Raw genomic sequence first — 26,880 nt, forward strand, 5'->3', positions numbered from 1 at the left:
TGATACCATTTGGTTATTGTTTATCATAATTGTGTAGTGGGATTGTTTTATATTATGAATTGTAATGCCAATTATATCTAAAATAACAATGCTTAGCGATTGCTGTTTTCTTGGTGTAAATGCTTAATTATTTTAATATACCAGAAGAAAATTACTTCCAATGTGACCCCCAACAGCATGAATATCAACTTAAATTTATCAAATGGTTTTATGAATCTTAAAAGATAACTTAATAAACTGTATATCAATGTAGGCAAAATATTTCATTTATTTGAATATTTCTGTATCATCAGCCTTAATACAGTGTCTCTAAAAAAATACATGCTCCACCGACTGCTCCTTTGTTCAAAACATTTGCACCCAGTCAATGACATGAACTCCCTTAAATAGGCATGTTTTCCATGTCCAGTTTAGTTTACCTCATAGACCAACATAAAATTCAATGTGTGACACATCCGTAGAAACATAGTCCATATTTTACAAACCCTGAATGGAAACGTCCCCAGCTGTAAAAGGAAATTTGCACGTTCTAACACACTTTTACAGGAACATTCGGTCCTTGCTGTGGGAGAACCGTGTGTTCAGTTCCTGAGATTTCTTCAGCAGCCGCTGCTTCTGCGCGTCATCGAAGCGATTCACCTGCAGGTCTGCATCCCGATCAAATGGTCTCCTCTCCACTGGTTTGTCAGCCTTCTCCTTTGCTTTTTCCTTCATCGTCTTTGTGTGCAAACTCATCAAAGACTCAGCACGTTTAGAGTCCTGATAACAGGGAGTGGGTGAGACATTTTAGTCCTGAGTTTAATCTGAACACTTGTGAAATGTGCATTATATCTGAAATTGATTAGATATTTTGACTTTTAGGGGAAAAAAAGAATCACAAGGTAAAATCACTTACATTATACTTTGACACTTTCTCTGCCATTTCCAAGTCCTTCCGGGAGAGTTTTGGACCATCGTCTTTCTCTGCCTCACCCTTCTTCTTTCCCTCTAGGCGTTCCTATTGGGCGAGAATACACCCATGGAATACATATAATACATAATAAATATATATAGGTTACAACATTTTGATAAGAATTAACAACAATAACTGTAAAGAGAATTTATCTTTCAGTAATCACCTTCATCTTGCGCTCTCTGTCTGCTGGTGTATCCGTCCAAACTGAGCGGTCCCGATTCTCTGGGCCCGACCTCTTCTTGAAAGTTCGAGCCCCCAAGCCAATGTGCTGCAGTTCAGGTGGGAGCTCTGTCATCCATGTTTCCCTGGTCAGCACCTCAGGAGTGTCCTGATTACACAGAAAAACAGACGAGAATAAAGCCAGACAGCAGGGGAGGAAAACATACCATGTTTTTAAATAAAAAGGCAACAGCACCAGAAATTTCATGGAAATGCCATCCAGTTATTGATAATAAGGGTGTTCCACAAGGATCAGTGTTGGGACCCCTGCTCTTTCTAGTTTACATGGACAATATTTGTGACAAACTCAAATTCTGCAAGTATCATCTGTATGCAGATGGTCATATGCTCCCGCCCTCGCAACCAAGCACTGGTACATTTTAACCTATAAGATCATCTCTGTTGAGAGGTAAACATTTGACTAATGTGTTTGTAAAATAAAGACTATGCAGACAAAACTTGTGGGAAAATGAGGACTCACGTCTCCTGTCAGCTTCTCTTTCATTCTTTGGGCTCTACGTTCAAAGTCCTGAGCCACAGAGTTTTCAACGGGCCCTTTTGGCGGCATGGGTCCGATCACATCCTCGTCCTCACTGCTGGATGACTCAGCTCGCTGGTATCCTGGAGGTAGGGCAGGACCTGGGAGACCCTCTCCATCTTCACCATCATTATCATCATCATCATCATCATAAGCTGCTCTGCGAAACCCAGGAGGCAAAGCTGGTCCCAGCACAGGTGGCCTGAGGAAACACTATGAAGTTACAGCCTCCATAATTAACTGTTTTACCTACTTGTTTACACTTATTAAAGTGAACTGGAATTAATATGCTCACCTTTCTGGTGAACTCTGTTGTTTCTTAAATCCCGGAGGCAGAGCTGGTCCAAAGAAACCATCATCATCATCATCATCATCATCATCATCATCTTTTTCCTTTGTCCTGTTTAAAAAGATACCTGTTACTGTTTGTTTGTTTGTTGAGATATTTTTTCTGTAACTTTTAGTCCATTAATGAACCTACTTTTCTGCAGCTGTGTGTCCTGTCTTTGCTCTTTTGACCGCCAACCCCTGATCACTCTCATCCGAGGAGCTCGACGGTTCTGCCCGTTTATAACCGGGAGGGAGAGCAGGGCCAGAGACTGACACAAGAAGAAAAACTATTAACTACCGAGGAATAAATAACCTTATACGAATATTACTGATTTATATTGTGTTTGACTGAAAGTAAAGGTGGTTGATTGTCTTATACTTACACCCTTCTTCATTATCAGAGTCTTCATCACTCTCCTTCTTCCTGAACATCGGGGGTAAGGCAGGTCCGATTAGTTTATCAGACGACATATTTGACACTGATGACTTCAGTCACGTAGTTTCAGCAATTTATATCAAAATAACAAAAAGCTGTCCCATGAACAAGAGGGAGCTCGATGGACGAATTTGACCTTTCCCCCCCGGATGTAAACAGTGAAGTGTCCGTGTCTTCTGTCAAGCTAGCTAGAGTTAGCCGCACGACAAAAGGAAGTAAGCTGTAGTGCTACAAGAATAAAAGCACAAGAAATGCTATTTGTTGTATTTGATAATATTATAACTTACCATGAGACGGTTGCCAGTTTCTGTTCGACAAGCAGCCATGTAGTGAATTTCTGGTGTCCATTACAGGTTAATATGTGGGACAAGTTAGTGTGTTTGACAATGTCATGTTTATCAAATTTCAGAATTAGCCTTTATTTGTAATACATCTTTGTTCTGTCAAATAAATAACCGAATAAAGAACACTCTAGTTTTTGCTTATAAAACAGAGCAAATGCATTTTCATACAAGTGCACAAGTTGTTTTTTTTTTTGCCAACATATTCTGTGAAAAACATTAAAAAAACGAATTTTTACAAACTTCATCTCAGACGGTCCCAATATGTAGTCACAGGAGTGTCATAAAAGGATATATATTTATTCATAATTATAATATTTCCACATTTATTATTTGTTCATTTTTTTATCATTATAACTTCACATTTTTATTTACTTATTCATCATTTTGTTTATTTTTTAGATTTCCTTTTTAATTTGTGTTTACTCTCTAAATGTATACAGTTATTTTCTTATTCTTGTCCAGCTTTATTCTTATTTTTTTATGACCATCTTATGGCTCCAGACCCCTCAAATACATGTTTTTTCCAATGATAGTGCGCCTAAAATTTATCTTCCTGAAGCGAGATTTTATTTTGAAGGCTGAGGCCGGAAGTTTTGTTCCTATGTTCTTTTATCGTACTCGACACCGACACTCACTGTGTCGTAGCAACTTTCGCATCACAGTCAAACTACACACGCTCTCTGTTTGGGAGATTTCAGGAGGACACCAGGCAGAAGAAGACATACCCGATGTGTTTGGAAAGATAATACCTGTTGAAGAAACTGTGAAATGGGTAAACGGGATAAAGGAGATCGGGGTGAGTTGCTAATGTTACGGTTTAACTTAGCTACCGTTAGCTATGAGCTAACTGAGACAAACTGACACATTTCCCTGCTGTGTGCTACTAACCACACTGGAGTATTTCACTTGACTTTAGTTTGTTTACTCTATGTCTTAGTTACAGTAGTGAAAGGGTAGTTTATGGAGGAATGACAGATCTTGGCTGTTTCCTCTTACTAAAAACTTATCATGTACTTCTTTTGATAATATATTATGACGTGTTTAGCCATTCATTGTGTCTCTTGTACTGTCATTGCATTCAGATGAATGATAAAATGCCATATACATTCTCGCAAAAAGGCAAAAAAAAAAAAAAAAAAAAAACATCTAATGTATTTGTTTGAAAAAGAGTCAATATAAACTGTAATATTGTCTGCAGAGTGTTAAATTCCTAAAACAAGATCATTTACAATGTTATATTTCTGGCAGTTATTTGTCCACCTGTATTACTGAGAATGTTTTGTAACTCATACTATTTTTCTACAGACAAGAAGTCCAAAAAGCGTTTCTATGAAGAAGATGAAGATGATGACGAAGTGGGGGGCAGCGAGTCTCAGGAGGCCATACCTGCTGCTGCGGGGAAACAGGTGGATGAGTCCAGTACAAAACTGGACGAGTATGGAGCCAAAGACTACCGTGTTCAGATGCTGCTGAAGAATGATCACGCTTCACGACCCCTCTGGGTGGTAAGACATGTTTAGATAGTTGCTTTCCTCACTCAAGACACTTTACACATTTAAGAGTTCTGATGCTCTTCCTGATTTTACACGATATTACAAGATATGTCTCTTAATATTTCTTTCTCATCTTCCTGCAGGCTCCAGATGGACACATCTTTCTGGAAGCCTTCTCACCAGTATATAAGTACGCCCAGGATTTCTTGGTGGCCATTGCAGAGCCAGTGTGCAGGCCCAACCACATCCATGAGTACAAGCTGACAGCCTATTCCCTGTATGCGGCCGTCAGTGTGGGGCTGCAGACCTCTGATATAGTGGAGTACCTGCAGAAACTCAGCAAGACATCTGTTCCTGAAGGAATCGTGCAGTTCATTAAGGTCTGAATGAGAGAGTAACTGGTGGATTGGGGGAAGAGACTGGAAGATCAATGTCATGTGTAAAATCTGTTTTTTTTAATCACTGCATTTAATCTGCGTCCCTCTCTCAGCTCTGCACAGTCAGCTATGGCAAAGTAAAGCTGGTGCTCAAGCACAACAGGTAAAGTCATTTCAACAACCATCAGTTCCGTCTTGGCATCATTAATCATACCTTCAGCACTCTTCTTAAACTATGCTGCCTATTTTCCCTCAGGTATTTTGTTGAGAGCGCCTTCCCTGATGTGATCCAGCGCCTTCTGCAGGACAGCGTGATCCGTGAATGTCGTCTCCGTACTGCAGACGGAGCGGACACGGAGCTTATTACTGAAGTCATCCATAGCAAGTCAGCAGTATGTGATCCAACATAATTCTTTACTTACACAAACCTATAAAATCATGTGTTGTTTTTAATTTTAGAAAATCAATTAATTTGAGCACATTTTAAAGACCTAAATATTTGTATTTCCTGCTCAATGATGTGTCAAGGCACAGGTGCAAAAGACTTAAACCTTTCAACCAGATCATTAAGATAATTATGACGTTATGTTACTCCCAACGCCACTATAATTCTTCTTTGAGTGAGAGGCATTATTGGAGAGACCCCTAAACATTCAGAAGTGTCTGTTACACGTCTGGCAACACCTGATATTGCAGTTAAAATCACACTGAAGTGTGATGTAGAGTTGCACCATAGTGTATTGCAATGTGCTGTACTTCACAGGTTGGGGAGATCGTGCAGCTACAGCTAGATGGCAGCACAAGCAGGATTTTCAACCTGTGTGTAGTCAGATGTCTTGTTATGCAGGAGCAGAACAGTCATATAAGCCCTTTAAATAAATGACACTTCCATCTACCTGAAAAGCAGTAACAAGTCAAATTTTGGAAATAACTTTAATGAGGCCCAGCAGGAGTTGTAAATTTTTTTAGTCATACAATTATAAATGTCCCTTTGTATCTCCTTCTGACAGATCTCTAAGTCCATTCAGGAAAAGGGAGGCACCTCCACCTCACAGCAGCCCGGCGATGGACAAACGTCCACCCAGCAGGTCCCCGAGGACATCTTCAGCTACTATGAGCAGATGGATAAAGAAGAAGAGGAGGAGGAGGAGACTCAGACAGTGTCCTTTGAGATTCGTCAGGTACATACATGATTTATTTCTGTTTTGTTTTTGCTTTTTCACTTCTACTTAGTTCACAATACTGCTGACCATTTTAAAGCACACAGCATTAAACAGACTTCAGTTTAGCAGGTCATTACAGCAATCATTTGTTTTTAATTGATTATTATTGATTAATCTGTTTGTTGGTAACATCCTCAACTTGTTGTTTTAACTTTGTAACAGCCTAAAGCATGACGGATATTTAATTTAAGGATATTAAACAAAGAAAAGAAGCAAATCCTCACATTAGAGAGGAAAAATGGCAGTAAATGTCCTGCAGTTTTGCTTGATAAATGGCTTACATCAGAGCTTTTCAAAGTGGGAGGTACCGGGGGGCTCCAAACAGTTTCAGGGAATGCTCAGTGAATGGAAATGAATATTACATTATTTATCAAAAGGAAATCTCACAGAATAGCTTGACTGTGTATGATTTGGTTAAAAAGACACAGAGAATTTGCTGTCTTTTCCAGAGTCAGAAGCTAATTAATGCCTTTTTTATGTATTTGGTGTAGTCTGAAGTTGAGTGTCTCTAAACTGTTGTATCCTTCTCTGATGTGGTGTAGGAGATGATCGAAGAGCTGCAGAAGCGCTGTATTCAGCTGGAGTACCCCCTCCTGGCAGAGTACGACTTTCGCAACGATACAGTGAACCCAGACATCAACATAGACCTGAAGCCCACCGCTGTGCTGCGGCCCTACCAGGAAAAGAGTCTGCGCAAGATGTTTGGAAATGGACGTGCTCGCTCCGGGGTCATCGTGCTGCCCTGCGGTGAGACAGCTGGTTTGGAACATGGAAGGATAAAACAGAAAGTAGACCACCAACGCTTTTCATCCTAATAAAAACACAAGCTTAAGATGACAAAGTGGTAGAATCTAAATATGAAAGGATGAATGATATCAAATCTTAAACAGACATTGTGTATATTAGATTTTTTTTTATCTTTAAAAATATTACTTGCTTCTAGTAATTCTTTTATAGCATAAATCTTATGTGTTTTAATTATTTCATCTCCCCTTTGGCCTCCAGGAGCGGGAAAATCTCTGGTGGGTGTGACAGCAGCTTGCACAGTGCGTAAACGCTGCCTGGTGTTGGGTAACTCCTCAGTGTCAGTGGAGCAGTGGAAGGCTCAGTTCAAAATGTGGTCCACCATCGACGACTCCCAGATCTGCCGCTTCACCTCCGACGCCAAGGACAAGCCCATCGGCTGCTCGGTGGCAATCAGCACCTACTCTATGCTTGGACACACCACCAAGCGCTCCTGGGAGGCTGAGAGGGTGATGGAGTGGATGCGGAGCCAGGAGTGGGGACTCATTATCCTGGATGAGGTGCACACAATCCCTGGTGAGCTGTTATAGTACACTGAATGACTGTTTTGAAGTAATGCATTAGCATACAATTGGATTTACACATAGGCACATATTTTGGGCAATATCAAAGTGATAGTTCAGATTATTTGAGATGGGGTTTTAAAATGTTCTTCTCAGTAGTCAGTGTATCGCCTTCAGTAGATGATGGTTGATGCACCCCTAGTTTGGACAAGCAGCGAGCAGCACCAGCCTTGTAATGTGCTGCTGTAAACAGGGTCAGCAAGAAGAGGATTTTAGCTTAAAAAAGGTCCACAAAAAAACTATCATTTTAAGTGTTAGCATTTTTCACTGGTTTACTTTGCCCTCAGACAGCCTTTTCTTTTTGGAAACCACCATTATATCAGCCAAATTATGGCTCTCTTCAAATCAACCAAACTCCATAAGCAAAATCGATGATTTTATCTTGCACAGGAGTTTCTTACCAACTGCTGCCACAATCTGTCCGTTTGTTTGTGCTATTCTGTGAGTTCTGTGTTTTAAAAGGATAGTTCGGATTCACAGAGGTCACACAATAACAAAAACATCTAACAGATCAAGGCAGTGGAAGACCAGAAACTCTGGTGTTCTGCAAGATAAAATGATTGATTTCACCTATGGAGTTTGGAGAGAGCAGTATTTGGCTTTTATAACGGTAGTTTGCTGTCAGAAAAAGCTGACTGACAGCAAAATAAAGCTGTGAAAATATTATAATACACTTAAGCATACACTTAAACTATTGATGATTTTCTATTTTTTGATGGACCTTTTTTTTAAGTGGCTGAAATACATTTAGTTGTTGAGCCCATTCGCAGGAATTCATTGCCCAGCTCCCATGGTAATACTCCTCTTTGCTTCTCCTAACTAGGGGCACACCAACCACCATCTACTGTAACGTATACATTGCATACATTAACTATTAATAAGTACTGCATATAACCCCAGATCAAATAATCCAAACTATCCCTTTAATCTACATGCTAACATAATAATTCTGTGTTTTCTCTGTAGCCAAGATGTTTCGTCGTGTTCTGACCATTGTCCAGGCACACTGCAAACTGGGGCTCACTGCCACACTGGTCAGGGAGGATGACAAGATTGTGGACCTCAACTTCCTGATCGGGCCGAAGCTGTTTGAGGCCAACTGGATGGAACTGCAGAACAACGGCTACATCGCCAAAGTCCAGTGTGCAGAGGTGAGTCTCTCAGTATTCTACCAGAAAATAAGATAAAGGGACATAAACACCATATATCATGAATTAGACAGCTTTGATTGTGTGTCCCTCTGTCTATGTAGACTAAGTTCGTGTGAGATGTTGAACTGTCTTATGTCACTGAAGTCAGGCAGCAGCTTGCAGAGTTGTGTAAAGCCACGTGCAAAGAGTTAATCATTTGGACATGTTGGACCCTCACATGTAGCCTCAACTCAATGCACAAGTGATTTCTTTGTGAACAAAGAGTGTAGCACTGTGGTTGTATAAGACTTAATATCATATGATTGTAATATTATGTCAAGGTTTTTTTATTGCAGCTGCAGACAAGCCTCCATTATTGACCTCATACCTCATAGAGATCTGAAAGGTGACCTTTATTTGTCAAAGGTCAATTTAACATGTTAATGAGCTTGCTTTGATTATTTTAGGTTATCTTTTTAATCATTTTAAACATTTATGCAATTTAATGCAGCCCTCTGAACTGTACTACACAGAGCACAAATCAAACTTAATATATTGTTAAAATCTACTGGGATATGTACTTATGAATAATCTAATATTTTTATAGATCAACTTGAGTATAGTGTTTTATTCTTGTCACATTGTATTAATGGTTAAAGATTGTAAGGACAACTTCCCCTCTTGTTTCTTATTTCCATTGTTTTAATGTTGCCACATTACCAAGTGAGCATTTTCCACATTGATGAAGCTAATTGAATATTTTACCCATGTCTGTGTTTCAGGTGTGGTGCCCGATGTCTCCAGAGTTTTACAGAGAGTATGTGGCCATTAAGACGAAGAAACGCATCCTGCTTTACACGATGAACCCTAATAAGTTCCGTGCTTGCCAGTTTCTCATTCGCTTCCACGAACGGCGTAACGACAAGATTATTGTCTTTGCTGACAACGTGTTTGCCTTGAAGGAATACGCCATTCGCCTCAACAAGTAAGTTATTTATTTTTTTAAAAGAGCAGTGCCTTGAATGTTTGAGCAAATTGCCTGTTCAGATAAGATTTTATTATGTTTTTAATTCTACTCTCTCATTATCCTCTCAAGGCCTTACATCTACGGTCCAACCTCTCAGGGGGAACGTATGCAAATTTTACAGAACTTCAAACACAACCCCAAGATCAACACTATTTTCATCTCCAAGGTAAATCAATCAATCTATAATGGATTTCCTGCATGTTATATGTTAGAGGTGTAACAATTCACTCATGCATCCAATGCATCAGCCTTAGTGTGTAAGATGAGTGCACCGATTCAGACGGCCTGTATCAGCTGAATTTGAATCGGGGAAAAAACTCGATGCAGCACTAGCATGTCAATACATCTCATTGGGATGTGCTTTTGTTTCATTTTTGGCATAAAGGAATTGCCACTGTGACTTTCCTCTGTTTTATCTCCCCCTGCCTCTGTCTGCACCGCTCTCGCTGGATGCCTGCTGCCTAACTCACACAAAACAAGCCCCCCAACCCCCGTCTCTCCTCTTCATTTCCTCAAAACAGACAGTAAAAAAATTGACATCACACCGTGTCATACCGCCTTTCGTAACAGGCAACTGTGTTGGGTTTCATAAGAAAGAAGAGAAACACTGCTGCAAATCATTTATCCAAAACATGTCAGACAGCAGAGTACAGAGCCACATGTCGCCCGACCCGCAGAGATGTCATGACACTGGGAGACCAGTTAGCACGTATCATCACTGTTCCTGTATGCGGTCAAATTCGATCAGAACAACTGCACTCTTCATAAGAAACAAAGTAGCATATCATCATGAATTTTAAACAGTTTTAAAGTTTGGTCACATTGTTCAGATTCTCATTTAGGCTACGGTATGATACAAATGAGCCACTGTAATGTCCCCCTCTCTGTCTCGTCTGTACTCATTCAGGCAACATGCGCCCCCTTGTGGCCAGTAGGGGGCACATCAGTTTTTCTGGACAACTAACTAACCATATTAAAATCAAAGCTTTACCAGAATAAGGTTCTGTGCAATAATCTCGTCTGCACATAGTGTGCATGTAAATATATTGTACTGGTTGACAGTATGCCATGGTGTTTTTTTCATTCTGTGTTCATATTGACATTTTATTTTTTCTTCGTCTTCAGTTTGCACCTTGTCAGGGATTCGGATCTTTGTGTCAGAGAACAGTAAAGGCATGCTGAAACAGTGATATGGTAGTAATATTTCATGTCTGGGAATTTGCGCCACATCCCTTCTGCTAAACAGGTCGGAGACACCTCATTTGACTTGCCAGAAGCCAATGTCCTGATACAGATCTCCTCCCATGGTGGATCACGCAGACAGGAAGCCCAGAGGCTTGGAAGAGTTTTAAGAGCCAAGAAAGGTCTGTCTGTCTGCTAAAAAAACACTTTGCTTATGTGTGACACACGCTGATGTAACTGTCTTGCCTACCTCCATTCATGAATAAAAACAGTTACCCTCACTCCACCTGTGTGCTTGTTTAGGAATGGTAGCAGAGGAGTACAATGCATACTTCTATTCACTGGTGTCCCAGGACACCCAGGAGATGGCTTACTCCACCAAAAGGCAGAGGTTCCTGGTGGACCAGGGATACAGCTTTAAGGTTTGTTCACTCCTGCAGCATCTTATCTTCTCTACACCATTTCCCTTTATTTGTGAAAAGTGTTAGGTTTGTTTCTGGATGCCCTGGCCCTAGTTAGACCCTGATATTATGTACTCAAAAGTGTTTGGTTTCATTAGATCCAGTCTGGCTGGCGTTGTGTGATGTGAAGCGGTCCAAGACGCACCAACATTGGAATCTGAGAGTTATTCTGGCAACAGCTGAAGTTTGCTTTACAAGGAGAAAACAAAGAAAAAGCCAGAAAAGAAACTGGTCTCATAAATGCATCTTCCAGTCACAGTACTCCATCTGGTCTTTTGTAGATACTTTTTCTGTGACAAATCCTTCAGAACAAACAGAAAAAGAATCAGGTGTAACATAAATGAAGACCGAGGATCAAGCACATAAAATGTTCCTATTTTCAAATGCCATCTCTAAGTTGTCATGTTCCTTTTCCATAGGTGATCACAAAGTTGGCGGGTATGGAAGAAGAGGACTTGATGTTCTCCTCCAGAGATGATCAACAGCAGTTGCTTCAGAAGGTCCTCGCTGCTTCAGACATGGATGCTGAGGAGGAAGTGGTGGCAGGGGAGATAGGCGCACGGCCACAGGTGAGGATTTAAGCCAAACTTGGCGCATATATACATAATTGCCTTTGCATGTTAACAATTGTTCTATTGCATATTTAAATATTCTCGCATTTTGTCTCTCTCCTTACCAGTTCCAAAGGCGAGCAGGCACCATGAGCTCCATGTCAGGTGCAGACGACACCGTCTACATGGAATATCAGAGTCGAGGCAGCAAACAAGCCGCAGCAAACAAGGGCGTTCATCCATTGTTCAAGCGCTTCAGAAAGTAGATGCACTGACTCGAACCCTGAAAACGTACTTTGCAGCAACAGGACAAAGTTGGTGCACAAAACTGTATACTGAAGCTGAGGGCCGGGCTACCAGCAGCAGGTTCAGCTATTCTAGCTGTTGTGGAGAGCAGAGCAGTGACTGACTCTAATGATGATATACTGTACATGGCTTCCTCTTGGTAGCTGCACCTGAAGATGTTTTAAATGACCCCTTCATCTAGTTAATAATACAGTGAATGAGGCCTGCAGGACTCGACTGACCTATGTGATAAATTTGAATGTTTCAGCTCCAGCTTCCTCAAACACCTACATGTACAACATTTGCAGATGAAATGCAAACTCTATCAGTTCATTTCAGCCACGAACGTCTGTATCTGGAGGTGCTGGACCATGACAGATTTGTAATTTAAGTAGCTGAAGATCAGCTCTCAGTCATTTGGCTGGACAAGAACAACATGTCTTATGTACTGTTAATGGTTACTTCACTGACACCTGTACGTGAGGAGGAAAATCAAGGATGTATATTTGATTTTTGTAAATGTAAAACATGGCAGATTAAACCCACATAATGAGTGGACATTAATCTGTTCATGATAGCCTCACTGACCACAGTTTTCAGTTGTGTTTTTCATTCTCGATTTACCTTCTTTAAAATGTTACTAAATTTGTTTAGTAAAAGAAATGTTTTTGAAATGTCCTTTTCCTGATTCCAGCTCTGATTCTCAAAGAATGGAAAAAATATTTTGTTTTGGGTTTTTTTTGCAAGCCATAAGGGAAAAGCTGTTTACATCAGTATCTCGGGCTGGGCAATATGTTGATATTATCTCAATATGGTGATATGAGACTAAATAGCGTTTTAGATTTTGGATATCGTTATATCATAATATGGCATAGGTGTTGCCCAGACTGTTCTAACTGTTGCATTATTTTCCTTAACCCACTTAGTTGGTATATTCTCATTACTGGTGACTGTCTTTACAATATTTTGACAATTTCAAGGAATTTAGTTAAACATATGGTCACATTTGATTTTGTCTGTATCTTTCTACCCTACTATTGTGTAGTTTTAATTTCCAGCAATGCATCATAAGATGATCATGTATTTGCATTATTAGAGAAGATTTTATTTTACAAAATAGCCTAAAAATATTGAAATATTACTTTTAACCCATATTGCCCTGCCCTATCAGTAACTGCAGGAGGCTGAAATGAACATTAGGCTCCTAGGAAATTAATAATGATTTAGTACAGTGGTAGATAACACACAACAATATGGCGAATTTGATCATGACAGCATTGAAATTATGTTTTCAAATACCTTTATTGTCATTGTACATGTACAATGAAATTTAGTGTGCCTTGCCAAGCTATAGGAGGCACTGACTATAAATATAAAACATAAACATGAACATTCTTGCAATATGAAAGCATTTGGTGCAGAACTACAGTAAAACTACACAAGATGCATAAATACTTGTTCCTGTCAGCAATTAATAAAGACTATAGTCACTATTGGCTAAAGTCACATTTTGTTTCCCAGTAAACCAGTTTATTTTGGTTTGGCCAAATAAAGAACGCGTAGCTGCAAGGTTCGTCCCTCTTGAAGACTGAAAGGAGGGAAACTTTGAGCTTTATTTGGACTTGGCACAAGTAGAAGCCAGGGCTAGAGAAGGATGAGGGGTTGGGGGTCTACTTCCTCCACTTGACTTGAAGATATTCCAAAAAAACGACATGCAGAGCTTGGTGCCTTGTGTGAGCTGCCAAAGTGGTGAGTGTGGGAAAATACCCACCTCTGCCCAGCCACCCTTCACCAGACCACAGGGCACTATTCCCTCTGAGTGGCCCCATCTGTGGCCTGGACGGTTTAATCCCTGTTTTGTGTCCGCTAGAGATTTGAGGCTTATTGCCTCGGAAGGACCCAAAAGTAGTGAAGATAATTTGAATTCACATGTCTGCTGAGATCAGAAGAGCAAGAGAGAGTATATCTTATCACACTGGAGAAGGGAAAAAAATATACACATCAGGATATGAAGTGTGCTGATTCATATCTTTATGATTGATGGATGGTTTGTGAGTTCAGTAACTGTAACCTCTCTACAAATACACCCAAAAATGGCTGCTTTAGCTTAGTGTTTTAATTTCTGGGAGAGATGGAAAAGAAAATCATAAATTTGAAAGAGTAATGAGTTTGAGGTTTGAACCTCCACTTCAAGATATGTTAAGGACAAGAAGATCAACACCAACACTGCAGGTTTTAGTATGTTTTCTTCAAACTATAAAAAGATGTATCGCAGGAAAGTTGAACGGAACTGCCCTTCATTTATGTGTTTTAGAGACACACAGCACGTTCTCTACACGTTTTCTTCAGACAATAAGAGAAAAGGGTCTCAGAAACACTCAAATAATTCATGCACAGAAGTTTGCTAAAATGTTGATCCTGTTTCTTTAGTAACATAATTTAATGAGCTGAGTCATCATAATTTAAAGCCAAAAGACCTCACGTTAAGAGGACTCAAGTCTATAATTCTGATTTCTGGCTCTGAAAACAGAGAGAAATTTTATGTTTGATTAACTCAGATAAATACAACTTGTATAAATCATCAACGTAAAGCATTGGACACTGAGCTGTGTGTTGTTCAGTGTGCAGTGGATTATGTTGATGATTTTATCTGAGGCCGACCAGCACCTGATCCTTGAGACTGGCTCTGCAGAGGGAGTTCTGTTCAAATACAACTTGTATATTTACATTAAGTTAAAGGAAAAAATGAAGATTAGTTGATTCAAATATATTTCTGTATTTATTTATTTATTTTTACAGCAAAAAGTTTAGTATGTTCTGAGTACTCTCTGAAACGGAGGCATAAATTATGAGCAAATATTTCGCATTTGCTGAGCTGCCATCTTGCCCGAGCATACCATTTATCTTTTTGGAAAGGTTTAATTACCTCTCAAGATCAAGAGAAATATAAATCTCGTGTCTCTGTGAGCTCCAGACTTGGATAACTTTACTTTGTCTCCACAGTCTGTCAGTACTTCTTAATATATAACTGCTGAACGTTAACAAACCAGAGCTCTTACATGTGTAGGTGTAAACAGCTGATAATTTGTGCACATGGTTACATGAGACAAAATGTGGGAGTGGTTTTCCTTTGTTTTATGGCTAATGTAAACATGGAATGTGGCTTCATGTAACATTAATCATTCAGTGCCTGTGTGCGTGTGTTTGCAGGCTGATTGATTGGTGTGATGTAACTGTGTTTTGGCACATTGTAATGCGCTCTTTGTCAATCCCAGCAGCATTTTTGGGGGAAACGCCCACAGCCGAATACAGAGTTATCCCTCCCTTCCTTTGAAGCGAACATCCAATCCTCTTCCACTTCTGAGGTTGTACAAGCAAACTATTTAAAAGCGTTCCACAATACAATCCCATCTAACATTACATTACCACACACTGCGCTCTGCACATGCCAGGAACGTGCATTTGCAGATGTGAACTCTGCGCCTCGTTTAGACTTTGCAGAAGACTCACATATCGTTTTTGCTCAAGTTAACGCCGAAAAGTATCCAAACAATGGCTAAGCTGAGTAACTTTACGACAGCGTGCTGGAGGAATCTTCAGGGCGACCGGCTAAACAAGCAGCTGTTCTTCATTTTTCGCGCTTTACACAAGTCGGCAGCCAGCGAGGCTTTCGGGATCTCCGCTGCTGGAGAGGAAGCTATGCCCGAAAGACTGATCACACCGGCGGATGTCGGCGAGAAACCCAGGATCAAGAGCCTGAGCGAGATGCCTGGACCCAGCACCCTATCCAACCTGGTCGAGTTCTTCTGGAGAGACGGCTTTAGCAGAATTCATGAAATTCAGGTAATTATGTAATTATTTACTTGGCCGATGGAATCATCTCTTGGTGTTTCCCACTAATGGCAGTCAGCCCATATCTTGTCAGCGTCAGCCAAATTTGCCACCTATGCGTAAAATGGCACAGGCTGTTGCGTAAAGGCGCACCAGGGGTTTGGCTGCTGGTCAGCTTTCCACTCCAAGATGTGAGTTTTGTAATCGTCCTCACGTGAGTTACAGGGCACTCTAAAATTATTTTTTTCTGTGACTGAAAACTCAGCAGATAATCTTGTTACAGAATTCTTTGTAGAAATTTTTAAATGTTTGAATTTAAGACACTGGATGTGCAAAATTAATCATTTACTTTTTGGTTATACAATATATATCTCCAGAGACACATTTTTTTCTAAAATAACATACCATGAATTCTCAAATAGTGCAAAACATATTATGATCTTATAGAATATGATGCATTGAGGTAGATTAAACTACCCCACAGTATACAAAGTATCTCAGGCTGTGTGATATGGACATGGATGCTTTCATCCAATGAGGATTTTGATAAATAGTCATCAGTAATGTGGAAGTAATGACTAAGTGGGCAAATGCAAATGATAGAACAGCTAGAACAGTCTGTCTGAGAAGATGTCTAATTTCATATTGATATATTATCAATATATTGCCCAGCCCTAAAACTACAAGACAAAATAAGTCCCTGTGTGTATTTTTTTTTTACATTAGAACGAGTAGCCTAATTGTGAATGATCTTGTGTTCATTCATCTTCATGATCATTTAAGAAAAGTTTTACTTAATTGTCTCTATTAAAATCTCTTCAACACTCTTTGTTACTTCCAGCTCTTCAAGTGAATATTCTTGTTTACAAACTACATACGGTCATTTAAAAATAGAAAATGCATAGTCATGTTACCATAGGATTTTTTTTATACTTCCTTTAGAGATAGTTAATTAATTTGATCTACAAATTAGTCACAAGTCATAAGATTGGATAGTTGCTTATTAATAAATTTTATATATCTAAAGAAATTCCACTTAAATCATCATTAAATGAGAAAAGTCATAACTGAGGATCAGAGCAAAAATAGATTATGGCACATAAGCAGTCTTCTTCAACAGTACTTTAATAGTACTTTTAGTAGTAGTGGTTAATTTGATTGACAGCAAGAACTGCAGCCGGCATTCAAATATACATATCCTCTTTTAGTGATAAATAAAGCTAGCCTATTTCTGAGTGGCGGGTAATTGAAGATTTAAATGATGCCATTGTTACAGACTGGTTCTTCTGAAGATGTGACACGACTGGCATGGCTGGTATACAACACCATTCTGCTGAAATGTATGCCATTACAATTATTTGATCTGCATCAATAAGATAAAATCCAAAATGTGTTTTTATTAGAATATTTTTGTACATTTCTAAGTTAAATCATAGATTTAAACTAATGGCCAGTATGAACTGCATTACATTACAGGTCTAACAAGAAATAAGTATAATAATTTATGGGTGTCATTACTGCTTTGTAGATGGACCACAGGAAGAAGTTTGGCAAAATTTTCAAATCCCGTTTTGGGCCCCAGCTGGTGGTCTCGGTGGCGGGCCGTGACCTGGTGGCTGAGGTGCTGCGGGCCGAGGGCGTGGCCCCTCAGAGAGCAAACATGGAGTCCTGGAAGGAGTACAGAGACATGAGAGGTCGTTCCACTGGCCTCATCTCAGCGTGAGTCCACTTCAACCTTTGACTTTTGAGACTGGACAAGGAACTCCTGAAATAATTGACTTTGATGTTGACAGGATAATCACTTCAGTTTTCACATGTAGATGGGCAGAAAACAAAACTTAGTGTCAAGGCTACATCTAGTTTGCATTCTCTTTACTTCTCAGTAGCCTGCTTCTGTCTATAAAATCTGAAATACTGTACCTGCCCCATTTGACATCAATACTAGCCATTTGTCAACAGCTTCACTGCTATCATTCTTCATAAAAACAAGGCTGTTTCCTTTATATGTCTGTGAATGTCTTATATTAAGATGAGACAATACAAGGGAATGCCAAAAATTCACCTTGTCTCCTGTTTTCCAGTGAGGGAGAAGATTGGCTGAAGATGAGGAGCGTGCTCAGACAGCTCATCATGCGTCCACGTGACGTGGCAGTCTTCTCTGATGACGTGAACAAAGTGGTAGACGACCTGATCAAGAGAGTTTGTATCCTGCGCACCCAGGGGTCTGACAGAGCGACTGTCTTCAATGTGAATGACCTCTTCTTCAAATATGCCATGGAAGGTTGGTGAAGATCCTACAGAAGTTGTTTGTGAAGGAGTTGAAAGTTGGGCAGGTTGGAGCTTTCTTTCTCTCTCAACTCAACTGGTTGAGGCAGATGTTCATGTACCCAGTCCAGAGTCCAGTTCTGCTCAAGGTTTCTGCCTGTTTAAAGGGAGTTTTTCCTTGCCACCATTGCCAAGTACTTGTTAGGACACCTTTTTGTGGAACCTTGATCAGCTTTCTCCTTTCCTTTTTCCTGTGTGCAACATTTTCTCCCCAGGATGGTGGCATGACCCGCCCTACTTGGCCTCATTAGTTTACCCTGATATTCTTACCCTAAATCTACCCAGTCTCACTCCATATTCCAAAACCTATCCAACCTAAAAGACCCATACTACACAAGGGCCACAAGTACTAGAAAATCAGAGTCAGGATGATGACTTTTCTCTCCTGAGAAAGAAAGTGATAGGCTTGTCTATGTCGAAAAGAAAACCAAACTTTGAAGATGGTTAAAAGATGTTGTTGGGGGACCTGTGAAAGCAATACGCAGTCACATCTTAAGTTAGCTAATGTCAGCAACATGTTAGCTAAATAACTAGCTAATATACATCAGTCATTAGCTAGCTAGTTACATCTGGTAGCTAATATTAACCAAATGCATGCTAACTAGCTACCCAGCAAATCAACATAAATTATTAGCTAGCATTTTGCTAAAATTATTTTGAGAGTTGACTGAGGTTCCACTGTGTACCAAGCTTGCTCAACTGAACACAAAGCAAAAAGGGGCGGGACTTAGGAAAAGTCAATTGTTGGGTGTGCAAATAGCATTATAAAGAGTACAGTCTAGACCTGCAGAGAGAAAATAGAGCGGAAAAAGAACAATATGTAAACTATATTTTTTAATCCTCTTAAATTTATATTTGCCACAAGGTGCTCTTGTCAAGTCCTGACAATCCATCAACAGCAACTGAAGTTGCCACTGTGCTAAAATGTACAAACCATTGATGCACAGCTTTGTTACGTTCTAGTGCAACAAGAAACAAGTGGTAGGTAATGAATCTTTATCTCAGCTTTTCAACTGTACAGAAAATGTTGTTGAAACTCTGTCTTCTTCCTTGCCTTTGTCTTTACAGGTGTGGCAGCAATTTTATATGAGTGCCGACTAGGCTGTTTGGAAAATGAGGTTCCCCAGGAAACCCAAGACTACATCAATGCACTGCACCTCATGTTCAGCTCCTTCAAGACAACCATGTATGCCGGGGCAATCCCCAAGTGGCTCCGACCAGTCATCCCCAAACCATGGGAGGAGTTCTGTCTGTCCTGGGATGGTCTCTTCAGATTCAGTAAGTGGTTTAAAGCCTGTAGTTTTTGACCATGGGGGGACACATAAATACTTTTTGGTATACTTGTATGTTCTAATGAACTGTCTGCCTGCAGTAACTAGGGTACTTTTATATAAAATCGCTATTCTAGCAATGAAGTACTGCTCTTTCAAAAAATTGGTGGACTAGAAAAAGAAAGATTCAAATTTATTTTGTATTTTAGAAGCATTTTTGTATATTTGGTTCAGTTCATTTGGCCAAATGAAATGACTGGATGGCTTACCTGCCTATCTACCTGTGTGCACTCTGCCATTGCCTTCATTGCACATGACCAGAGTCTGCCACAAAGCTATGCAGATGTACTATTAAAGCTCTAAGGAGTTAGTTGCAGAGGAGAGAAAATGCAGATTAAACCCAAAATACTCCCTGGACAAAGGCAGTTTCTTTTTTAGTAGTTAGTCCTGAGATCTGGAGTCCTTCAGATGCCATGTTTCTCTACTCATCTGCTCTACCTTGTCCACCAGAAGAGAGACTGACCTCTGGTGGCATGAACTGTGCACTACAATACAGCATATCCAGATCAGTTTAATAGACATTTTTTTGGTATTGAAAATAATGTGTATGGATGTCTTAGTACCCCAGTTTACTGTGATACTGGCCCAACTTAGCGGGTGTTTTGGGGGGAGTGTCTTTGAAGGGAGGCCTGAAGGGAAGAAGGGGGATTTTTTTGGTTGGATACTTAAAAAATCTAGCTTACTCTTGCTGGTTTCTCCGGTGTCACCAACTCCATCTTTAAAAATGGAAATTAAAGCAGAGGAGGCAGAGTTCTCCTGAGTTATTGTCCCTAGTGAGGCTCAAGCTCCAAAACACCGGATGCTATGGAGGCCTTATGATGTATTTGTAGTCTCCAAGCACAAGTCGAGACAACCAGAAAGCTTCTGGAGTTATTGTTTTCACAGACTTAGGAGTAATGTAATGCTGTCCTTTTTTTAAGTGACCACAGGGGTTTTTAATGAAATTGTGACATAAAAAGTTTTGATTTGTTTTTGTTTTTTTGCATTATCCAAAAAAGTAAAGTACCATGTTACAGGTTTTCTGGAATTGCTGGATGTCAAATCGAAGCCTTCAAAGTTGTACACTTGTTAGACAGCTCTTTCTCTGTGGTGCTTTTTAAAGTACAAAATAGTAAAGCATAGGTCTGGTGAACTATTTGCAAACTTCTTTTTTTGTATAAATGGCCTGGCATCAGTAGAAAGGAATGTTGATTTGCATATAAATCTCTGCTGCTGTACCAAGGGGCTGTGGGAGTATGGGGTCCCTCTGTTACATAACCAGTTCTTTCTTTCCTTTCCTTCACTACCCTCCTTCACCTCCCCTTCCCTCCTCACCTCCCCTCATCTTAAACACCACCCCCCCTTCCATTCATCCCACCTTTTCTGTGTCTGTCTCATCTCAGGCTGTATTCACATTGATAAGAGGCTCACGGAGATCAAGTCCCAGCTGGAACGAGGAGAGGAAGTGAAAGGAGGCGTGCTCACACACATGCTCATTACCAAGGAGATGAGCATAGAAGAGATCTACGCCAACGTAACAGAGATGCTACTGGCCGGGGTCGACACGGTGTGTGTGTGTGTGTGTGTGTGTCTCAGGGAGAGATCTGAGTAGCGTAGGGGTGCAGTGAGTGTGGCTTTAGCAGGAGGTGGAGGGAGTTGCATGTGTGTGTCAGTGTCTGTGTGTGTTTGAATCAGTGTTGAGTTTCAAGGGTTGGGTTTCTGGCGCCACATCCGTGCCTGTGTAGCTGTGCCAGCGTCAGGTCAGAGCAGTGAATCGGGGGGTTACACAGTGTCCCACTGACAAACTTGTTCTCACTCAGATTTAGTTTCTTGTCATTTGTCTCTGTCTGTTAGATCTACACAGGGGGGCTTTTGTCTTTTTCCCCCTCTGCTAGACATCTGTGTTGTGTCTTCATGTGTTTCCACATTAGAACTTAATTAGATGGCCCTTGCAAATAACTAAGACGGTTGGTTTAATGTCACCGAAGTATCGTTTTTGGGGGGAATTTTATACCTTGTAATTGGCAGATTAAATAATCCGAAAAAAGGAAACACTGGAAGAGGGTGATTGCATGAAATACCACAAAGATCATGGGTCAGATTTGGATGTTACTTTTACATGGCTGACGCCTCAGCCCGCTGAGTCATTAGACACCCCTACATGACACAATTCAAGCAGAAAAAGAAAGATGTTCAGAAAAAACAGGGATGGGAGTAATGTGTTAGATGTAATCAGGATTTCTTAATCAGATTGTATGATTGAGTAACTATAATCATCCCCGATTGCTTTTGAAAAAATGTGTAATTAGAGTGCAGTTAGATTTTCTGAATATGTTGAATATTTTCATTAGAGTCTGACTGATGCAGGATTTTTGAGACAGATACAATACAATTTTAGAGGGGGAAAAAATAACAGATTACCAATATTGTGAGCTGGAATAAAAATAGACCTTTCTATCTGGATTATGCACCAATTTTACACTGATATGACAATGTAACTATACTCAGAAGGTTGTTCTCTTAAACAAATTAATTTATTATGGAATATTTTTAAACATTTTAAATATTTTATTTAACATGTTAAATAATTAAACACATCCCATGTCAACCAATTCTAGAAATGAACACCAAGAAAATAAAGAATAAATAAAAATAAAATAAAAAGTTAAATAAATATTAGTATTGTTTGGTATCAGTCAACTCAAGGTGAAGGATCAAGGTTAACTTTATAGTTCCCTCAGGGACACTTATTGTGCAGCAAGGGTTCTTGTGTAACAAAAGTTCTCCAGTTTAATAGTAAAAATAACAATAGTGATGATTATAATAATTATTAATGTTTTAACTTCATTTGAATAAAACAGCAACAACAAAAACATGTGCAAAAGAAATAGCATCCCACATGTAGTAGACATGTAGTTTGTGCCAGTGCTGTTTTTGTGAGGGTAATTTGATTCGACCAGCTGTAAATGCTGAGTATGCAAGTCTTATACTAAAAAATCTGACCCAATTCTTTTTATCTTTTTTTTAAATTAAACTCATTAATATTAGATAAGGTACAGTACCCCTTAAGAATTATTTTCCAAGTGTTTCATACTTGTCTGGTACATGCATGTGCATGTATTTGCATCTGTGTGCGCACTGTGTGCACATGTGCACAGCTACTGCCTAATTTGTTTGGGGTGCTGTCAGATTAATGAGAATTATGGCTGTAGAGTGTTTTGTTCTGGGCTGGGGGCCACAGGATAAAAGGGTGTGTGTGTTTTTGTTGAACTTGTTGCAACGGCCACGTCTTAGCAGGGGGTGGACTTAGCTGAGCCATTACCTGACCTTGTGGTGCATTTGCCTTTACTCAGCACACACAAGAGCTGTCAAGACACGTTAGCCACAGCCAGAGTTATAGCACAGACCGGGCAGAGGTGAGACGAGGGGGAGAATAAAGGGGGCTGGGCCTGAGGAAGAGGGACGCTGTCATGAAATGGCAAAAGATCAGGGAACTGGCGTCACAAAGGGGGAGGAAAGAAGAAGTGGGTGAACGATGGATGTTAGAAAATGAAGAGAAGATGTGGGGGGGGGGGGGGTTGGGGGGGGGGGGGGGGGGGCGTAGAGGGGAGAGGCCTGAGCCTTTAAGAGCAGTGTTTGGATGAGGTTTTGTCATATGATTCCTCGCTGGCTTTGTCTGAGGTGTTGCCAGCATCTGTCCCAGCTGGGGTTGATTAGGTGCGGGAAGAGGGTGAATCTGAGGAAGAAGTAAGGGAAGAAGGAGGTGGGAGATGGTAACAGGGGCGGGGTGACAGGGCTTATACAAGGATAGAGACTCTTTCACTCATTAGTTAGTCCACTCAGAGATACTGACCTTAGACTGATTGTATGTTCAGTGTGAGGTTAGCAAAAACATGGCAGCCCCTCTTCCACTGATGCATTTCATAACATGTGTGGGTATCAAAATGAGAAGGCAGGACGGAAAGATGGAGAGGATGCCAGGGAAAGAAGTAAAGTCTGGGTTTGGATAGCACGGCAGTACAGCCAGTTACAGACAAGATATGATGTGAATACAGGAAAAACAAAACCTATTTTCATATCATTTGCTCATCTGCCCACGTCATTGCAATGAAAATGTCAATGACGTGCAAGAAAAAGGAAGAGTTGGGGCGACTGAGAGCAGGGGATGACTGAGATGAGTACATGGGGTGGTTGCAATAAAGGAAAGAGGAAATGAAAATGATCAGGGTGTGTCACAAGATGTGTGGGCAGAGGGAGATCACTGAGGAGGAAGAGACTGAGCACTAATACATCTGAAATTTTAAAACTAGAGGGAGGGAGAACCAACTTCAAATTCCATTTCATTTGTCTGATTTACTAAATTATAAATTGTGTATCCTCATTAAATTTGGGGTAAACTGCAAACTGCAATGCTACTCAGTGTGGGGCACAATTGCGTGAATTTAAAAGGAATAGTTTGGATTTTTTGAAGTGGGGTTGTATGATGTACTTATCCATTGTTTTTGTATTACCTATGTTGGATGGTGGTGAACACTCCCCAACTTTGGAGAGGCAGCAGGAGTACTAGTGTAGGAAACTAAGCAATGTACAACATACAGCCCCTGCTGCGAACAGGGCCAACAGCAAAACATATTTCATCCATCTAAAAAAAGACCCACCTAAGAAAATCAATATCAGTTTAAGGTGTACACCATATTTAGAATATTTTCACTGCTTGACATTGCCATCAGACAGCCTTTTCCAACAGGAAACTGCCGGTCTACTCCATTGGCAAAACAGTAATTTTACCTCATAGAACACTGGAGTTCCTGGTCTGTCGCTGCGTCAATCGGTTGGTTTGTTGGTTTTCAAGGCTTACTTTGGATTCACTGAAGTCACAGCCCTGCAAACATGAGACATGTGCCAGACATGCTGATCATGTCCATACTGCACTGTTCCAGCACCATATGTGTATGTCTGCGTGACGTGCGAATCAGGTTCATTATCTGGACGTCTGACAAAGACCCTCCTGGGCATTGACAGTGGACATTGGTCTGTAGACATGCAAGACTGCCAAGACAGTCATGAATGATAGATAGAGAAAGTGCATGTGCAAAAGTTTTATGTGCGGAAGACAAGACATCATAAAAACTGTAACTCTCACTCTTCAGGGGATGTCTTTTCATTGTATGACAAGATGTTCAAAAGACATCTTTTGGAAGTATCTTTGCTCAGTGGGACAGTAACACAAACAAACTAACTGATCGAGGCAGCTGTTCTTGTTCTGCAAGGTACAATTCTATTTTTGCCAAAGGAGTTGCTTTGGAAAAAGTGGTATTTGGCTTATATAATGGCAATTTCCAGTCAGAAAAAGCTGACAGCGAAATGAAACAACAGAAGTATTGAATATAGAGTACACTTGTAATGTCCACAGCCAGACCTTGCTTAGCTTACAGTATTAGTACCCCTGCTGCTTCTCCAAACTGGGAGCATGTAGCACCATCTGCTGTAGGTAATGCATTGACTATTTATAAGCAGTCCCCACTTCAGAAAATCCGAACTGTCCCTTTAATCAAGTTATGGTTGGATGAGAATGGATGAAAGGATTGAGTGAAGTAAGATGCGGTAGAGGGCTGAGAGTGCAGCTGGTGGTGGTGTGGCCTCGAGTGCCTGCTCAGCACGTGGAATTAGCCCCCTCTCCCTCAAAGCCCCTCACTGTTTCCCAACACTTGCGCAACATCACAGACACACTTATATCAGTGAGCATTGCAGTCAAACCTGTTGCAAAACATCAAGAAAAAAAAGGCAACATCTCCACAGAGATTTTATGTAAGAGTTATTTTTAAAATGTACCCATTTCTCTTCTCCTAGACATCCTTCACCCTTTCATGGGCCTCCTACCTGTTAGCGCGGCACCCTCATATACAGCAGCAAATCTTTACAGAGGTGACGAGAACTCTGGGACCTGGAACAGTTGCCACAGCTGACGATATCCCTCGTCTGCCTCTCATCAGAGGGCTGGTCAAAGAGACACTCAGGTGCAGACTGCATAGATATTTACACTCTCCCAGCTTTTTCTTGTCTAGCTGTTGATAATTTTTGGTTTGCTGTTACTTGCAATGTGAGAAACAGCTCTGCAATATTTTAATATACTTTTAAAAGTAGGGGTCATCTTTGAGTATCCTTAATTTGTTCATTATCTTTCTCAGTGTGTGGCTGTCACTTGTCCAATTATCTTAGAATTAAACTTTGTTAGAAGATTAACGTATAGTGCTGTTGAATAACAGTCTTTGTGCGCCCCTCCCTGGGAGCAGGCTTTTTCCAGTTCTCCCAGGCAACGGACGGATTACCCAGGATGACTTGGTAGTGGGCGGATACTTCATCCCCAAAGGGGTAAGACTGATGGAGACATAATAGATGCGAGTGTGCATGTGCTGAAGAAAAAGCATAAGCCAAAAACATTACAGTGAAACCAGATGTAACATGATCCTGCATTACTCATCTCTCTGTTGTACAGATGCATGTACAATAGCCCAGCTGTTTTCATTACACAACTGACATTCTTTTGTTTTCTCACACTGTTAGACTCAGTTGGCCCTGTGTCACTACTCCACATCTCTGGATGAGGAGAACTTCCCTGATGCCTCAGACTTCCGGCCGGACCGCTGGATAAGGAAAGATTCCACAGATCGCGTCGACAACTTTGGCTCCATTCCATTTGGCTACGGCATCAGGAGCTGCATCGGCAGGAGGATAGCAGAGTTAGAGATGCATCTAGTTCTCACAAGGGTATGGGATTAATCCACAGTTAGAGGCTGTCTTCAAACTTACTGATATACATTCAGCAGTCACTTTATTAGGTACACCTGTACAATTAATGCAATTCTGCACAACGGAACTGCTGTAAATTTTACTTACTCAAAGTTTATTCAGTGTTTGGTGATGTGTGAATTTAATTATATGTAAAGTGGGCATTGAGTGTAAATATATCCACTTTCATGAATGAATGAAGTTTTTTTTATTGTTGTGGCATGCATACAACTTAGCTCTGTCTGTCTTTTTTCCTCCTTGTGCAGCTCATTCAGAGGTTCCACATCGATGTGTCTCCTTTAACTGATGATGTCAAAGCCAAAACCCACGGTCTGCTTTGCCCTGCTGCCCCCATCCACCTGCAGTTCATCGACAGGGAAATCTAGACACAGACTCCTCTCCATAAGGTCTACTGTACTGTATGTTTTTAAAGCGCTGGTTCATTATTAGTTTTTTTTTGTTTTTTGTTTTTAAATACACTGCTTTTAGTACACCTTCCACTGTTAGACTGTAGATAGTGAGCAGAGACTGAGGTTTTACTCAGGCAAGAAATGTCTCATCTTCTCCCGTTGGTTAGTGATGAGGACACAAAAATAGTACTGGACTGAGGATGTAAAGATAAAAGCTGTTCTTTTATGTATATTGATTGTACTTTGTGAAAACCACTGCAGTTTGGACTGTTACTCCTTCCATTCATTCTATTCAAA

General features: G+C 40.4%; 3 protein-coding genes across 3 annotated transcripts; 2 read left to right on the plus strand and 1 right to left on the minus strand.

Annotated features, from left to right (window-relative positions):
* Positions 1-244: 244 nt before the first annotated feature.
* Positions 245-2,650, minus strand: gpalpp1 (GPALPP motifs containing 1). The gene is made up of 7 exons (XM_084714849.1): positions 2,426-2,650; positions 2,194-2,311; positions 2,008-2,112; positions 1,656-1,914; positions 1,119-1,283; positions 896-997; positions 245-759 (listed from the first exon to the last, which is right to left on the minus strand). Exons 1-7 carry the CDS (start codon positions 2,511-2,513, stop codon positions 541-543), a joined length of 1,056 nt encoding a protein of 351 aa, XP_084570975.1. The 5' UTR covers positions 2,514-2,650; the 3' UTR covers positions 245-540.
* An 802-nt stretch (positions 2,651-3,452) lies between these two features.
* ercc3 (excision repair cross-complementation group 3) lies at positions 3,453-12,183 on the plus strand. Its single transcript, XM_084714882.1, has 15 exons — positions 3,453-3,618; positions 4,128-4,327; positions 4,459-4,695; positions 4,806-4,855; positions 4,949-5,084; positions 5,703-5,873; positions 6,458-6,662; positions 6,921-7,235; positions 8,249-8,433; positions 9,195-9,397; positions 9,509-9,605; positions 10,686-10,803; positions 10,925-11,043; positions 11,502-11,651; positions 11,762-12,183. Exons 1-15 carry the CDS (start codon positions 3,591-3,593, stop codon positions 11,897-11,899), a joined length of 2,352 nt encoding a protein of 783 aa, XP_084571008.1. The 5' UTR covers positions 3,453-3,590; the 3' UTR covers positions 11,900-12,183.
* A 3,131-nt stretch (positions 12,184-15,314) lies between these two features.
* On the plus strand, positions 15,315-26,631 carry cyp27c1 (cytochrome P450, family 27, subfamily C, polypeptide 1). Its single transcript, XM_084714893.1, has 9 exons — positions 15,315-15,761; positions 17,278-17,468; positions 17,831-18,030; positions 19,143-19,352; positions 20,788-20,951; positions 25,235-25,401; positions 25,678-25,756; positions 25,949-26,152; positions 26,440-26,631. Exons 1-9 carry the CDS (start codon positions 15,471-15,473, stop codon positions 26,557-26,559), a joined length of 1,626 nt encoding a protein of 541 aa, XP_084571019.1. The 5' UTR covers positions 15,315-15,470; the 3' UTR covers positions 26,560-26,631.
* The last annotated feature ends 249 nt before the right edge of the window (positions 26,632-26,880 follow it).

This window comes from Lutjanus erythropterus, chromosome 1 (assembly GCF_056507025.1).
Source record: "Lutjanus erythropterus isolate fLutEry1 chromosome 1, fLutEry1.hap2, whole genome shotgun sequence".
Taxonomy (NCBI): Eukaryota; Metazoa; Chordata; class Actinopteri; order Lutjaniformes; family Lutjanidae; genus Lutjanus; species Lutjanus erythropterus.